The 12,024-nt window shown below is 35.4% G+C and overlaps 1 protein-coding gene across 3 annotated transcripts in view; it reads left to right on the top strand.

Moving 5' to 3' along the window:
* EIF3E (eukaryotic translation initiation factor 3 subunit E) overlaps window positions 1-5,387 on the top strand; it is a 49,991-nt gene extending 44,604 nt beyond the window's left edge. For all 3 annotated transcript variants that reach the window (XM_081816403.1, XM_081816402.1, XM_081816401.1), the window contains 3 exons: window positions 3,718-3,820; window positions 4,108-4,242; window positions 5,199-5,387. In XM_081816403.1, coding sequence (XP_081672529.1) covers window positions 3,718-3,820; window positions 4,108-4,242; window positions 5,199-5,237 — 277 coding nt within the window. In that variant the 3' untranslated portion in view covers window positions 5,238-5,387. The remainder of the gene's footprint in view (window positions 1-3,717; window positions 3,821-4,107; window positions 4,243-5,198) is intronic.
* The last annotated feature ends 6,637 nt before the right edge of the window (window positions 5,388-12,024 follow it).

Here is a 12,024-nt window from a genome sequence, read left to right as displayed (position 1 = left end):
CCATTTCTGTCATTTAATTTCTTTTATTCTGTATATTTTCCTGTTATTTAAAAGAAACTGGACTGTTGCCACATTCTTTAATTCACTCTCAGAATGATTGGTAGCCTAGATAACCTGAGATGCCATCAGTAATTTACTAATACTTCTTGGACCTTATTTCCGGTTTTGCTTTGACCTGATTTAATACATAAAGAATCAACAAGTACAATGCGAAGCAGTAAATCCCCAAGTAGGATTATGGGTCAGAGCTTGCAAATATTTATGGGTCTTGATGCATGTTGCCGTATTGCCCCAGCCATGTAGGAAAATGAGACAGAATATGGATGTAAAGAAAGAAAGGATGAAGAATTCTACATGGAGTTATTATGCAGAATAGACTTTTCTCTCTTTTATGCTAAAATCTGACCTTAAATATTTCCTTAAATAATATGTCCCCAAGCCTCCAGACTACAACTAGTAAACTCTTTTGCATCTCACATAGCTTCTTCTTCTTTTTCATCTTTATACTTAGAATAGTTTATATATTTTGGGGATGAAGTGATTGTCCTCTACTCCCCAACCCCCAGCTTAAACTTTATAAAAGTGGGGAATAGACTGTATTTTGTCATTAGCATCTAACAGTTCATATTTTGTTGAATGAATGGCAAGGAAGGAAGATAATTGGTTTGGTTAGGCTGGCATGTGGTACTCATGGGGGAGAATAATGAGAGTTTGGAAAGTGAGGTTGTAGCTAAATTGTAGAGAACCATGAATGAGAAATTTAGAAGTTTGGATTTTATTGTTTTGTTAGAAGGGCTTTGTTAAAGTTTTGAAAGGAATTTGGGCATAAAATGGTTAGTTGGCAATTATGTAAAATAGATTAAGGAGAGACTAGAGAGGTAGATTAGTTAAAAAACTGGGAAATAGTAATGGAGCCTGGACTAGGGGAGTTGACCAATTAAGAAATCATACAGTAAATATTTATTAATTGCCTCCTGTAAACTGGGCATTGTGCTAATTGCTGGATAGATAGCAGTGAACAAAGAAGCCATGGTGAATGCTCTTTGGTTATATATACAGTGTATTATGAAAGCAAATATTCAACAGAAAAAACTACAGCTATTATGACTGCTCCAAAGAAAATAAAGGGGCTATGAAAGTATCAGAGAGATATGTTACAGTTTGCAGAGGTATCTTGGAAGGCTTATGAGGGTACTGATTTAGCTGAGACTCATGTAACAGCTAGCTAGATGAAGAAGAAGGTGGATGAGCCTTTTAAGCAGAAGACACAGTATATGCAAAGGCCCTGAAGTGATTAAAAACCTGGCATGTTTAATGAACAGAGAGGTTTAGTAGGGCTGGTGGAGAGGAGTCTTCCATGAAAGAGTAGAATGGTTAGATAAGAGGCAGTGGTTAAAGAGAATTCTACGTCTTTTCAGTTGTATATGGCAGCAAGAAGAGGAATCCAACAGATAACCTAGGCTTCAAGACTGAATGTTTCATTAAAATTTTAAACAGCCCTCATAAGTAGGTTTTATATTATAATTAAAAAACATGTTTATAATACCAACTCCATATAATTTGTAGCTTACTGGGAATAATTTTTCTGCTCTTTAAAACAAAATATAAGGGCGCCTGGGTGGCTCAGTTGGTTAAGCGACTGCCTTCGGCTCAGGTCATGGTCCCGGGGTCCTGGGATCGAGTCCCGCATCGGGCTCCCGCTCTGCGGGAAGCCTGCTTCTCCCTCTCCCACTCCCCCTGCTTGTGTTCCCTCTCTCGCTGTGTCTCCCTCTGTCAAATAAATAAATAAAATCTTTAAAAAATATATATATATAAGTGATCTTAAACATTGGAGTTTTAATATATTTAGTACAGTTTCTTTTGTGCTTTTCAGAGTAAAATGCTTTTGGCCTCACTTTAAAGAGTTGTGTTTTGGGGGATGCAGGAGACACACAAAAGATAAATTGCTATAGGATGTGATAAAATATGAGTATATTTTGGAAAATCTGTTATTTACTTTTAGAGTTGAGCTTTAGGTAAGAGTATCAGATATTTGCTAACTATAGCAGTGCAGAGACAATGAAATTTACACATTTCTAAACTAAGTCAGGCACCAGCAGGAAACACCAGCTGTGGGAATTTTTACCAGTCAAAAAAAAATGCCTTCTTGGGCGCCTGGGTGGCTCATTTGGTTAGGCGACTGCCTTCGGCTCAGGTCATGATCCTGGAGTCCCAGGATCGAGTCCCGCATCGGGCTCCCTGCTCGGCAGGGAGTCTGCTTCTCCCTCTGCCCTCTTCCCTCTCGTGCTCTCTGTCTCTCATTCTCTCTCTCTCAAATAAATAAAATCTTTAAAAAAAAAAAAAAATGCCTTCTTGTTTAAGTAAATTGACACAATTCCGTATTTTTAGTAGCTTAAATAAAAGGAGGGTTAGTAGAGAACAGTGATAAAGAGAATAAAATGAAATCCATGAAACAAATAATAGTCATGGATTAATTGTTCTTTATTTTAGCTGAGAAAGTGTGCTTAGAACAAAATAGATTGCAAAAACACAGAGAACAAAATTGTGACACATAAATCCAGGGAGTTTTATGGTTGAGTTGGTTCATATTCATCATCAAGATGTTTTTAACTCCAGGCATGTTTTAAGGATAAATTTTAAATGATTATGTTTTTGTAGATTTAGTTTGTAACTATTTTATTGATGACCTAACTTAATTTTTACATTTTGAATGAAATTCTATTAACTCTTTTTCAGTAAATATATAAAATAGGAATAGCACAGATATTATTCTCATAAGGAATTACATAATTATGTGATTGCCAGTGTCTTGACTATATTTTAAAACCAGGAAGGCTATCAGATCAGGAATTTTAGTTTATAATATTCTAAGGAAAGATTCTATTACTGGTATTCTAGTTCTCTTCATCAAACGAGTGATAACATTAGAGGGCCTGGCAAGTGTATAATGTCTTCAATGAAGAGAGGTGAAAAGAGAACAGTTAATGTTTAAACACCCATATATGCATACATGTATACTGTGTACTCTTAAATATTATACGTGCATACTCTTCCATCAGCTGGGTGATGTATTTACCTACTACCAAGGGGTGCTTTTGTTAGTTCTGATTAATTAAGCCCTGTAATGCCTCTTTTTCAACCCAGTCATCTCCCTTGCTCCTTTCCCTCTCCCCCTCTCTCTCATTCTGTATATATGTGTGTCTTTCTCTTTCCTCTGAAATCCAGTGGCCACTTAGGTTATATAATATGCAATTCCCAGAGTGCCCTCAGAGTTTACAACACAAACATGCACACTAACGCTAAGGTTTGGTTATTTCATTATATTATACTTATCACTGATGTTCCTTGTAGTAGATTTAATTTGTGTAATCATTATGCATCATAAAACCTTTTTCTCCCTTAGATTGTTATTAATTGAGCACCTGCTAAGTGTAAGGTACTATTCTAGAGGCCAGAGTTTCTATAAATGTGAAATGTGGTCCCCTCTCCTCTGTTACTGGTTGGTGAAATGGGATAGGTCATGCACAGTACAAGATAATAGCACAAATATGAACAGTGCAGTTACTGAGTCATAGTATTTAAAAGAAGGTATTTTTTATCCATAAATACCATATCCATAAATATCTGAAAGTCTCTGTGCAGAGTGTGGTTCAAAGATTGTGTGTATGAAACTAAGTGTTTAGACTCCATTAACATTGTTTTTACTTTTTTCATTAGCATGTTGGCAGACAAACTGAACATGACTCCAGAAGAAGCTGAAAGGTGGATTGTAAATTTGATTAGAAATGCAAGGCTGGATGCCAAGATTGATTCCAAATTAGTGAGTATTAAATTAGTTATGCTATATCTGTAAATTGCTGACTACTTTAATACTTTTTTGAGAACTTTTCACTAGGACATTTTATTCTGTTCTGTTAAGAATTTTTGCTTTGCGTTAAAGCTACAGCAGTCACCTTTTGTTGTTGTTGCTGGATGAATATTGTCATCTCTGTACAGTGCATGACAATGTGTGCAGCAGTCATGTAGTGTTGTGATGTCATGCTCATGACCTACCTGGGAAACCCAGTTGTAATATTACAGGATCAATTTCCCTCGGTCTCATTTTAGGGTCATGTGGTTATGGGTAACAATGCAGTTTCACCCTATCAGCAAGTGATTGAAAAGACCAAAAGCCTTTCGTTTAGAAGCCAGATGTTGGCCATGAATATTGAGAAGAAACTTAATCAGAATAGTAGGTCAGAGGTAAGAACCACACATTTTCTGTTTTGTCTGGAATTTAGCAATAATGTAACATAATTATTACTGGACTTCATTTGAGAACATTCTGATATATTGGTTATATCTGATTTTGTATTTCTAACTGGGGGTGCAAACATTTTTTTAAAGATATATTACTAAACTGACAAGAATTTTTCTTAGATATATGTGTTAGCTAAGGAAACTGAAAAAATTGTGTTCTTTTTAAATCTGAAGAAATACTTCTATAAAAATGTTGGTCTTATTATCTATTAGTGTTGATCTTTAAAAACTTGATTTTATCTGATACTCGTATTTAACTGTGTCAAAAAAATATATCCCCCCCCCTTTTGGTAGAGATTGTGCATATTAGATATTAAAGGAACTTGAATGGCCTTGTAATTTTGGAATCCCAAATGAGCTTTAATGCTTTTTAGCCATTATGATTATGTGTAACTGGAGGATAGGAAGTTTTTATTTTTAGGAAGCACAGCTTCTTCTTGAAATAGATGGACATTCAGAGACCTCATGTGATTGAAGTTTTAGCAAAAGGTTTGTGTCCTTTGAATAGTTCTTCAATTTTAAAAGAGAGGAAGAATTGGGAAATTATGCTTATGCCTTTTCCAACCAACTCAGAATAACTCAACCTAAAACAACTTTTATATAATGTTCTTTTCTGTATGCTTGAGGATCAATTTGTATTGACTTTTGTTACAGTATTCGTGATACTATCATTGTTACACTTTATAATTGGTCAAAAACTGGTTTAGATGGTATTTTGATGTGTGTTTTTTTGTTCTAAGTGGCACAATTGACATTTAGAAATATGGAGGTTGTTAAAATCTTCGAGAGTGGTTTGGGCTGGAGGACTAAAAGGAAATGCTAGTATCACTTTTTTCTAAGTTAACTTTTTCAGAAAGTACTTTCTTCTCACCTTGTCCATCTCTCTTTGTATGTTTTAGGCTCCTAACTGGGCAACTCAGGACTCTGGCTTCTACTGAAGAACTGTATAAAGACAAGATGAAAAAACTATAAAATAAAGATGAAATAATAAAACCATTATATAAAGGGTGACGTACATTTTAGGAACAATTAACATATTGAGTATAAATTTTGGGGAATTTGAATAAAATTGGCTGTGTTTCATTTTATCTTGTTGTGAATTTCCTTGTATATCCAAGTGTGTGTTTTTTTTAACTTTTCATTTTGGAATAGTAGATTCACAGGAAGTTGCAAAAATAGTAGAGAGAGGTGTCATGAACTAGTTTACCCTAGTTTTTCATCTGTGTTACTATAATACATTCTCACAACCAGGATATAGACATAGGGACAATGTGTGCAAATACCTCTCTGCCATTTTATCACTTGTGTAGATTTGTGTAGCCTTCAGTACAGTCAAGATAAGGAACTATCTTCTTTTCTTCTTTATGCTACATGAAGGTCATGTAGGATATGTCCTGTCACTCTATGAACATCACTACTACCTGAACAATAGACATTTTATGGGGGAAATGATTTTTTCTGTTACTATACTTCTGCACTAGTAGGTTGGTTCAGTAGTAAATATGTGAGACCTTTTGTTCAGAAAAAAAAAAAAAGATAACTATCATCATTATGAACTTCTCCTTGTGCTCCTCCCCCTGTGGTCATACCTACCTCTACCAGCTTTAAACCCTGGCAACCACTAATCTGTCCTCCATCTCTATAATTTGTCATCAGTAGAGTATTCTAGAAATGGAATTCTACAACATGACTTTTTGAGTTTAACTTTTTCTACTCATTATAAAGCCCTTGAGATCTATCCAAGTTCTTATATATATCAGTAGTTTTTTTCCCATTTATTGCTAAGTCTTATTACTTGGTATTGATGTACCGCATTGTTTAACCATGTACCTTTAAGGATATTATGGTTGTTTCCAGTTTGGGGCTATTACAAATAAAGCTGTTGTTTCTTAACTTTTTAAAGTGGCTCCTTGTCACTCACTGGGCAGGTACAGACTAAAAAGGAGTATAAGCTGAATTTTATAAATGACTTCTTGAATATTGCACACACGCATGCACACACGCACATGGTTTACTGGATACCCAAAATCTTTAAATATATAAAGCTCTGGTTGGGTCTCCTTTACACAGAAGTGGTTTGATTGTCGCTTTGGTTGTTGAACTAAAACCTAGTCAGACAACAGACATTTCTGTTTCTGCACTCAAAGACTGGTGCAAGGATAGGAGATACATGCATATTGGGTTTTTATTTGGCATCTGATCAGGTCACCTTCAACCTGCAGTTAAGTTTAGAGAATATAGGCCAGATTTGGTCCATGTACTGTGGTTTCAGATCCCTGGATTATGGTATTGGTTCTTCTAAACTAGCCCAGAGGTGCTGAAGTAAAGGGAGGGTTGCTGGTTTAGGGTAAGCCAAATGCTAATTTTTTATTCCTCTCTAGCCAGTGTTGTGAAAATGCCAACTTTAAAGGCTCATCTGTAGTACAAAATGGTCAAGGTTCATAGAGGAAGTACCAAAAAGGGGCATATCAGTAACTAGATCAGAACAGGTCCATCTTACCTTGAGTGCAAGAGCTAATTCCATGAATCAGAAGTACAGATCTATAAGAAATAGTTACACAAAACTAGATAAAATTACCTGTTACTCAAGCTATACAGAAATGGGAAGTATGTTAAGCTGCCTGTTTCCCTCCCCACCAGTGATCCAAAGGCAAAAAGTTCTTAGAGGCATCATTAATGACTTTTTATCTTAAGACTATTGTTCAACCAAACCACATTAATGGCAAGGATTTCTAGGTGATTACATAGCACTTAAAAGCAAGTCTAACAGTTATTTAATGTGCTTTAGTGGACCAGTAAAAAAAACCCAAGGAGGAAAGATAGGAAGCTAATATTATGCATTTACTATGTGTCAAGCATTTTCACATTTATGTATCTAGAGAATTTTAAGAAGGAAAGCTAACATTTGAGTGCCTCATTTTGCCTGGAAACACTGAAATTTGGGTGTTAATATTTGCATATTACTGATGAAGAAACAGATGGTTACTCTAGGTCCTACCTGCTAAACGCTAAAGCAATGAATTGAAAACAGGCTTTTTCAATTACATCACACTGCTCCTTCTTACAACATTATTGCCTTAAATTTACAAAGGGTTAAGTGGTATATGGTTAGTAGGTTGTAAAGGAGGATCTTGAGCCACAAAACTATTCAAGTCTCTTGGCACCATTATCTTCAAATTAGAGTAAAAGATTCTCTATTTTTTTCTACCAGTATAATCATTGGATACTAGTGACCCCACCAAAAAAAAAATCTATTTGGAACAGACAAAACTTTGATGAACATCTCTTTGATTTTTTTTCTATTTACGGTTTGCTCCTTCAAGGTTATCCATTATATGAATAATTAATGTTCACTTTTCCTACCACTTTTTACTTTTCACATATTGCTGCCCTTTGAACTTGAAAGATGATGCCACTATAGATTACTAGTATCAATCAGAAAAAAAAAACTATAATGGCTATTTTTACACATTATCTACACTTGGCCATTGTTAAAGTGCATTTTTGAAATTTGCATAAAAACAAATTACCTGGTTCTGGATTTAATCATAACTTTTGATAACAGGTAAACTGTCCCAGTAAGATGTTGAGCACAAATTATGTAGTGATTAATTTTCTTTTTTGTGCTCTTTTGTTTCCATTCAATAAATAGATCCCCCTATGTGTCAGCAACATTTACAGGCACTGGGAACACAGTGAAGTACAAGAGTTCACAAGGCTTACATTAAGTAAATAGTTTCTTGTGTATTTTTAAAAAAGTTTCTATGCACTCACAAGCATGTCTTTATGCTTTTTAAAATATAAAATATAAAAAAATACAAAAAAGTTGAAAGAAAAACCAATGATCATTTACCCAATATTCCTACTTGCTACTCACCTTAAGAAATAGAATGGTCCTAGTAACTTTAACAAGCTTGTGGGCCTTCATACTGCATTTTCCTCTTTGCCCTTGAGAAGCAACCACTACCATGACTTTTGTGTTAATAATTCCTTTGCTTTTCTGTCTAGTTTTACGGACACATGTATACTTAACATGTTTTTGACATGTATTTAATTGAAATCATACTTAGTAATCTATTGCTTGCTTTTCCCAGCACTGAGATTCATCGACGTTGATATATTCCTGTTGGTGTATTCCGCTGTAGATTCTTTTTCACTGCTTTGTGGTATTTTGTTGTCTGAATATACCATATGTAATTCAACCAAATATTGGTGAACACATGGTGTTTCCACGTTCTCGTTTATCTAGAGTTTTTGGAACCAATCTCACAATTGTATTTATTAACTGGTGAGTTAAATCCATTTCCTTTTATTATGATTACTAACCTATATGGGTTTATTTCTACCATCTCATTACAAGCTTTCTGTTTGTCCCACTTTGGCTTTTTTTTACCCCACCCCCTATTTCTTGCCTTCTTATGGTTTGATTTTACTCTCTTCTGGTGGAGCAACTAAATGTTCTATTTCTATTTAGTGATCATCCTAGAAATCTTAACGTGTTTTTTTACCTTAATGTCCTAAAATTAATATCTCTGCCCCTCTCTAACAATATAAGGAAAACTTCTACTGCAGTGATCTTCCTCCCCAGTTATTTGTGTCCATTCTCTTCTTTTTATTGTAACTTCATAAGTTAGACATTATTTTATACAATAATGCCTTTTTTCTTATTCATTCCTCCTGTAATGAGACTTTCCTCAGGTTGTTTTTAGGATCTCCTTTTCATTGGTGTTCTGAAGTTTCACTATGATGTATCTAAGTGTGAATTTTATTTATACTGATTGGGATTCATTGGTCTTCTGATTCTGAAAATGGCTTTTGTCTTGCATTAGTTCTGGAAAGTTATATCTTTGGATAATTCTTCCTGGTTCATCAGGTTTTTGTTTTTGAGCTCCCCCCCCAAACCTCCCTCTCTTTCATACTTTGTATCCCTGCCACCTGTGCTGCATTACATTTTGCATAATTTCTTCAGTTCTGTCTTCTAGTTTGTTAATGATCTCATCAACTGTGTCTAATTTGCTCTTAAGCTTCCATGGAATTTCTTATTTCAGTGATTTATTTCATCTTTGGAAGTTTCTTATTCTTTTACCATTTTTCGATGCCAACTTATATTCTTTGAATTTATCTTATATTCTGTGTTTTGAATCCATCTACTTCTGTGCCACCATTCTTACCCAGGCTAGCATCCATCCCTTAATGAATACAATATTTCTTTTTTTTTTTTTTTAAGATTTTATTTATTTATTTGACAGAGAGACACAGCGAGAGAGGGAACACAAGCAGGGGGAGTGGAAGAGGGAGAAGCAGGCTTCCCGCGGAGCAGGGAGCCCGATGTGGGACTCGATCCCAGGACCCTGAGATCATGACCTGAGCCGAAGGCGGACGCTTAACGACTGAGCCACCCAGGCGCCCCAGAATAGAATATTTTCTGACTTACTCTCCCTATAACTATCTCTGGCCCCCTATCCCCTATTCCCACCTGTTTTCCATATTATAGAGTTAGAATAATCTTTTCAAGTTTAAATCTGATCATTTTTCTCCCCTGATTAAAAAAAATCCTTCAGTGGCTCCCTATTGTTTCTAGCCTAAAGACTGAATCCTTAATATGGCTCTCATTATCTGCTATCTTCTTGCTGTATCAGCCTCATTTTATGTCACCCTCAAGCCCCACTAGCCTTTTCTCAGTCCCTTAAAACAGTAGCTTCAAACTATTTTGACTACTACAGAGTAAGAAAAATATTTTACATCATGACCCAATGCTAAAAAAATAAATACATATATTTGACTGATGGAAGTTTTATAAAACAATACCTACCCTTAGTAAATGTGATATCTAATTTTTTTATTATTCTATGTAATAGTTATTATGTCCCATAAATTGATTTCATAATCCCCCAGTTGGTATCCACATTTGAAAAATACTGCTCTAAAGAGCAGCAATCCTTCCTATGCCTTGATTTTTGCAGTGTTGTTCCCTCTGCCCAGAAATGAACATTCTCTCCCTCCAACCCCTACTTCCCATGCACACATGTACTTCTAGTTTGTATTTTATTTATCCTCCAGAACATAACTCAAATATCAAGGAAAACTTGACATTTCCTCTCTGTAGGAAAATTTTTCTTACCCCTAGACTAGTCTAGATAGAGTCTTGTTTTATTTACTCCACGTGTAATTGCACTTATTACCTTACTAATTTTATAATTCGTTGATTAATAGACTGTCATTTTTATTTGTTTATGGGTGATAACTTATTCATTACTGAATCCCTAATGCCTGGTTCATATTAGGCCCTTGATAAATTATTGAATAAATGGAACGAATGAATGAATGAATCCTGTTCGGAATGGTATAACAGGAAAAAAAGTTGACTTGAAGAAAAATATATAAATGTACCTATCCCAAAACCCTAATTTCATTCTGTTATCAGGTGGTCTTGAACAAAATCATGCATTTCTTATTCTCTGATTTCCTAACCTAATTGGCAATATTAGCTGTTTTGTATGCCTGGTTATTGGAGATAAGAAACAAAAAGACTGCCACATCCCCTTTTTTTCGTGAATATACAGTTGATGTCTGAGACAGACACACAAACAATACTATACGGTAAGTGCTATTGTATGTGAAAACACTTAGACTTATGAAGTATTGCTATAAGGTCAATTGAAGACTTGCAAAAATCATCATTAGCTACAATTTATGAAATGTTTCAAAACTTATCTTTCCCTTGGTCTTGGCCCTTTCTTGGTAATGATGGAAGTAAAAAGAGAGATTTACTAATGATCTCAGATGTTTTCCTTCCTCTCTACTTCCCCGTGGTCAGGAAAAGAGCTGGACAGCATACAAAACTGTTGACTTTCAAATTTACAGTATTGTGAACTCAGGTTTGCCAGCCTACTGTTGATCCTCACATATGACCACTGTTTTCTTTTCCAGCTGGTGGATGTGTGGACAAAGGATACAGGTATCTTCAAATACCCTCAAGTATCCCAAAGAGGTCACTTGGAAAGTAAATCCTTCTGGTTCTAGTGCCGCCGCTAACACAGGAGCAATTGAAAACCCAAATCAGATTCATCTCCGCAGTAAAAAGGTCAGAAGTAAAATACTGAGCAGTAAAGACCATCAGTAAGAAAAGTAATTGAGGGCGCCTGGGTGGCTCAGGTCATGATCCTGGAGTCCCGGGATTGAGTCCCGCATCGGGCTCCCTGCTCGGCGGGGAGCCTGCTTCTCCCTCTGACCCTCCCCCCTCATGCTCTCTCTCTCTATCTCATTCTCTCTCTCAAATGAATAAATAAAATCTTTAAAAAAAAAAGAAAAAAAAAAGTAATTGAGGCCAGGGCCAAAATATCTGCTAGAGTGAAATGTTTAAAATTTTCAATGAGGCTTTAATTAGATTCTTAGAAAATAGCCTGCTTTTAAACTGTTTTGTATGTTTCCATGCATAATTTACTCCCATGCTTTTTAAATTCTCTTAGGAATCAAGCCATCGTCTGGAAAAGTGTTAACTTTCTGGAGAGGTAGCACAAACACTGTTATGCTTTGTTAATTTCTCATCTCATGTATTTAATAAACTGTTTGACTCTTAAAATCTGCAAGAAATAACATTAATCTAAGGCATCTCCTATTTTGGTTCTGAAACTCTGACTTTTGTGCTGACTTCCATTTAGTCTGATGGGATTGGGAGAGCAATGCCAGATTGATTCATTTGTTTTTAAGTGTTGTGAGGACAAT

The sequence above is a fragment of the Leptonychotes weddellii genome, chromosome 4 (assembly GCF_054177405.1).
Source record: "Leptonychotes weddellii isolate Sample4059 chromosome 4, ASM5417740v2, whole genome shotgun sequence".
NCBI classification, from domain to species: Eukaryota; Metazoa; Chordata; class Mammalia; order Carnivora; family Phocidae; genus Leptonychotes; species Leptonychotes weddellii.
The sequence above is the reverse complement of the archived record's forward strand: the minus strand, read 5'-3'. Positions and strand labels throughout refer to the sequence as shown.